The sequence below is a fragment of the Artemia franciscana genome, chromosome 5 (genome assembly GCF_032884065.1).
Source record: "Artemia franciscana chromosome 5, ASM3288406v1, whole genome shotgun sequence".
NCBI lineage: Eukaryota > Metazoa > Arthropoda > Branchiopoda > Anostraca > Artemiidae > Artemia > Artemia franciscana.
Genome location: NC_088867.1, coordinates 57,686,784 through 57,692,351, shown reverse-complemented (window position 1 = coordinate 57,692,351; position 5,568 = coordinate 57,686,784). Strand labels below are relative to the sequence as shown.

The 5,568-nt window shown below is 34.7% G+C and overlaps 1 protein-coding gene across 1 annotated transcript; it reads left to right on the top strand.

The window, feature by feature from the left end:
* Positions 1-1,124: 1,124 nt before the first annotated feature.
* LOC136027630 (interferon-induced very large GTPase 1-like) lies at positions 1,125-4,664 on the top strand (the record flags this gene model as incomplete). The annotated part of the gene is given in 1 exon segment (XM_065705051.1): positions 1,125-4,664. A coding segment is annotated over 1 exon segment (3,431 nt), but the record flags the coding sequence as incomplete, so codon positions are not given.
* Between the last annotated feature and the right edge of the window lie 904 nt (positions 4,665-5,568).

Genomic DNA, 5,568 nt, shown 5'->3' with positions numbered 1-5,568 from the left:
AACTGAATAAACCAAACAGAGTATGCATTCACAAACTAACGAAACAACAGTCTCGAGAAGAAAGTTTAGTTAGTACATTCATCATAGATTGTCCTCGTGATTTAAGTAATATTTCGTACAGATTGCTTCACCGTCTGGAACTGAAATATTGTAATTTACCTGACGAAGAATCAAATGATTTTGTAGAGTCCGAGGAAGACTTTTGGCCTGAAATGGAACCGAAAATAGAAGAACAAAAATTGAATGTTTCCAACCTGCTAAGCATGTATTCACTCAGAGATAATATAAATGTTCTACAACTTCTTCTAGAATCAAGATTTGCTATTCCTATATGTTCCAGAGACACTTTAGAATTGCTTAGGATAACAAAATGGTTAGATCACACAAAAGAAGACATATTCCTTGGGGAAGACTTAGAACTGCCTCGAATTGCAGTAATAAGTGAAGTGAAAAGCTTTGATAGTTTTACAAGAAATATCATGAAAGATCTTTTCAATTTAAAAGTCTCTTTAGAAAATACTGAGGATTCAAGTATAGAAGTTGGGCAAGGCTTAGTCTGCTTCGGGAATAATGATATGAATAAGAAATCTTGCATTGTCATACATATTCGGGGGGATTTTGAACCCTATTGGAAATTCCTAACAAAATTCATTGACTGCTTAATTGTAGAAGACGAATTTATATCTGAATCAAATAAGGTTCCCCATTTTATGAGCAAACATTCACACAGAAAAGATTTACCCCAATCAATTACAGTATGGGCACCTAGCTTAAAAAGAGCCAAATCAAAGCACCATCCCTTTCATTTTATTGAGGGTCCCTTAGACTATTTTATTCAAATCCAGCAAAAACTTGTATTAGAAGCCGTTTTTCGCAAAACTGGACACCACGAACATTCAATGCATTCAATACTCCCTTTTGAAGGTTCTCCAAGGTCAGATATTGATAATTTACGACAAATGTATATGGACATTTCTAAAATGACTGGCTTGGAAAATTATAGGTCAAAAATTCTGATATTACAAGAGAGCTTTACAAAAGAAGGGGAATTGAGAGAAAAATTAAAAAAAATTGAACTTGTCAATGACACAGGCAGTCGATCAGTGATAGCGAAGAGATATCCGATGAAGAACAGTTTCGATTCAAAAACAATAACAGAAATGACCCGCTTATCAATTATTTCCTGCAAGGATTCGAAAAAAATAATATTGATCAAATCATACTTCATCTTCGTGTTATTGAAGATGCTATTTCAGTGAATATAAAAAAGTCAGGAATTGATGCTCAATTAGAAAATTTATTGAAACAGAAACAATATAACTACTTGAGAAGCTCTCAATCATCCAGCAGGGGTCCTGAATTTTGTAGTCAGATTGAATCTAAATGGAAAGAGTATGAGAGTGCAAAACAGAAGCGAAACTATGCTCTTCTCTCACTTCGTCATTTATGGAGGGAGGTTTCGTTATATTATTCAGCTGGACAGTGTGGAGATTTAGAAAATTTACCCCACTTGGCAGCAGCTTGCTTGATAGCAGGTGAAACTTTGGAGCTATATGATGGAGACGCCAACATGCTCAATGTGGATTGGATCGGTGCAATTTTTAAAAATTTAAGCTCTTTGCTTCCAAGTAAAAGATTTTTTGTCTTATCTGTATTGGGAGAGCAAAGCAGTGGAAAATCAACACTTCTGAACACAATGTTTGGTATTCGCCTCGCAACTAGTGTAGGCCAGTGCACTAAAGGCCTTACTGTTACCCTAGTGAAGACGGTGAACCGAAAAGAGTATGACTATGTGGTTATCTTGGACACAGAGGGTGTTCGTTCACCAGAAATGACAGGTATTCACGGATGTACAAAGCGTGACAATAAAATTGCAGCCCTATCTATCTTGCAATCAGATGCAGTCATTCTAACTATCAATGGTGAACAAAACAATGCATTGAAAGCCATACTACCAATTGTTGCACTTGCGTATAAGGGCTCTAAATTGGCAGAACAAAGAGGGGGTCTACTTAGTTGCAAAATTTTTGCTGCTTACAATAAAGTAGAGATTAATGAGGGAACCAGAAACCGGCTTCTGAACAATTTTACACAACTATCAGATACACTTGTTCAATCTCTTGCCACAGTAAATTCACACCAAGATTCAAATTTCCACACATCCATTAGCTTCCCACCGATGTTCCTCAATGATGGCGACATACGTGTATTTGGATGTAATAAAAACGGGAATCCACCAAGTGACGTCCCAAACGAAGATTTTAGCATGGAAATTATTGATTTTCGAGAGTATATTCATGAGCAGGTCGTTAATCAAACAGGCTGGATTTCTCGAAACATTGAAGAAATCTACGAATATCTGCTATTAGTTTTGGAATGCTTGAACACTTCTAATTTTGACTTGTCTTTTGAAACAGTCTGCGACAGATACGTTTACTCTGGAATAGAGAAAGAATATTTGAACCTAAGGAAATCATATATCATAACATTTGAAGAGCAATTTGAATTACTTAAGGACAAATATAAGAAAGAAAACTCTTCGGAGATAAGCGACCAGAACACCTTATTAAGTAAAGCAGTTGATGATCTTAAGTTGGTAATGAGGACCCATACCAAAAAATTTAAGGAACAGGTGGAGAAAATTTTTAAGAATGAAAAAAACCAAAAATTTGAAATTAATTATAGAAGTAAGGTGAAAGATACTATATCCCGTCAAACAAGTCAATGGTGTGATGGACTGCAATTATTCTTGAGAAATTTGCTTTTCTTTGACAAGAAAGTTGAGGAATATGAAAAAGAAATGACAGACAAAATAAAGAAAGTATTCAGAGACAGGAGTCTCCAAGCCATTCCAAAGGCAAAATTGATTGAAGAGTTTGATTCATATTTTAATGAGATTGTGCAAAAAGCTCAGAAAGAAAATCCTCCAATGGATATTAATGATGCAGTTCTAAAGGCTTACAAAAATAACCCGACAATTGAGTCATTAGAGCTTGACCTCTTATCTGACAAGGGAAATAATACTGGCCAAAACGGACAATCTCTCTACCAATTTACCAAGAAAACTTTTAAATGGACTTCTCAGAGTGAAAGCAATCAAAAGAAAATGGAAAAAGCGGTTATTCCTATAATATACAGTATCACCACCAGAAGAAAATGTTATTCTGAACTTGTTGTGTACGATGTCATTAGTGAGGTTGAAAATTTTTTGAAACATCAAGACCGAAAAATTGATAGAGAAACACGGAAAAAGGTCCACAAATTTGCGTACGACTCACTATTGAAAATTTTTGAGAAAATTCAAGGAAAGTGGGAGCAAGAAAATTCTGTTTACAAGCGCTTCCTGTTAATGAAGGATGCTATGCGAGGATTCTTTCTTGACATCGCAAGTGGTTTGAGTGATGTGGATTTAAAGGCATCAAGGGTTGCTGACTTTTTTTCCAGACATTCTGCTAAAGCCTTTGAAAAGGAAGTTCAGGAAATGGTGATGTCCAACTTAAGAAAAAAAAACTGGCCTAAATATGCAAAAACTATACAAGGGCATATGGATTTGTATCTGATTGAAATAGTAGAGTCAGAAGGTATTAGTGAAGTTTTATATCACATTACTAATCCTTCCATGTTAAAAAGGCTTACAACTAATAGGCTGATTAAATTTGATGTTGATATAGTTCTTGAAGATTATCCAATGATTAAGTTTAACAATCAACTTGAAACATGCTTAAGAAATGCGTATGAGAGCAATAAAAAAACAGGATCGAATTTTTATCGTAATCTATTTGGATTACTAAGAATGTTTCAGACCACATATATTACTGACTCATTGAGAAAAGAAATGAGTACTTTCGGCTGGAATGAACTGGATGAATCGCCGGTTAATTTTGAGCTACGACACGTTGAAGACATAGTAAAAGCATCTTCTTTGTCTTCTCTTGACTTGAACATGGATCATGTCATTGATAATGTTTCGGCACAACTTGAAACAAATATTCACTTCGAAGCAGCTTTTTGCAAGGCATGCGAAGAGGAATGTCCTCTATGTAAGAGCCCTTGCTTTCTTGAAGAGTTTCACAAAAGTCCTCATGATACCTTTCATCAGCCAGATGGTCTGGTTGGTTGGCGTTATTTGGAAACCAAGAAATTAAGTGATAGAGCTTGTAATACAGCTCCTCTTCAAAGTTGTTTCGTTCTGAATCATGGTGAATCAAACGAAGAGAGATGGAGATATGCCGATTTTTCAAAGAAATTTCCTAACTGGATGCAGCCTGATATAGGTACCCCTGTTTCTGATTATCGGGAATACTTAATACGGAGGTATAACAAGGAAATTGCAGTTCACTATGGAGTGAACCCATCTGACACATTGTATCCGTATCTCTCAGGAGATACAGAAAGGATTGCAAACAAAATTAAAAGAAAGGTAGACTTCCTTAAGGATTTTGGAAACAAAACTCTGTCACAAAAAAAAGTGTCACAAAAGAGTTTAATAGAATCTATTAGATTGTTACGATCCTTTAATACAAATCTAAAAAAAATCTTTAATATTAAAAATTGATATTTTCATAAACAATATTTGCATTCGTGCTGTGTTTGAATAGATTTTTCTTGTAATAGTATTCATTTTGTATACCTAATTGATTTAAAATAAAAACTACATTCGGGTGCTTAGTTTTTAAAAGGAATGAGTTTCACAACCAATTATCGTCGCAACTTGTGCCCTGGATCAGGAAGGAAAAAATGATAGAATTTAGCGTACCAGTTATAGAGGTTTTTCTCTGCTTTGTGAAAAATTTCAGTTTCTGTATAAATCCAAAAATTTCTGATTTCCCAGAACTTTGTTTTAAGGTGTCACGCTTTCGAATAGTGCTGATCTATTTTCAGTGCTTATCACTTAATCATAACCATGATTGTCAGTTTTTGGTTCATCACAGTTTTTCCCTTGAAAACTTGTATACTCGTATATGAACAAGTGTGTAAGCATATGTTGTATATATGCTTATATAATTGCATATACATACATATACATATATGTATAAAAAAAAAGGATTAAAATGGCTATGGGCTATTCTAGTTATGAATAAAGATGAGCTTACAAAAAATTAGTTCTTTTCAAACCAATTGGGGCCAATAAAGTCGAAAACCCTTGAGAGTTGCAAAGAGGCTATATATTAAGATCTAAAATAACTTGAAACTTTATTGGAGACAGTTAAGGAAGAGACAGTTGGGAGGGTTAAGGAAGAGCATGCAGGGTTCTGTTGACTTAAGGTGGGTTAAAGTTGTGAGGGGTTGTTAGTTCGTTGGCATGAGCGCCCGACACCTAGTACAAAGATTATTACCCATATAAAAATGTTAAAACATAGACAACCATATCGCCTCACGTCAATTCTTGCCCTTATTGAAAATTTCAGCTTAATATCGATGTAACTTATGTCTTTTAAAATTGGAATTACTTATTTTATTAGTAAGCGTTTCTGGAAAAATAATCAAACATAACGAACTGTATGTATGGAGTGACTCAGCCCAACAGCAATGGAAACTCAAAAATATATAAACAAGTAGAAGAGGGAA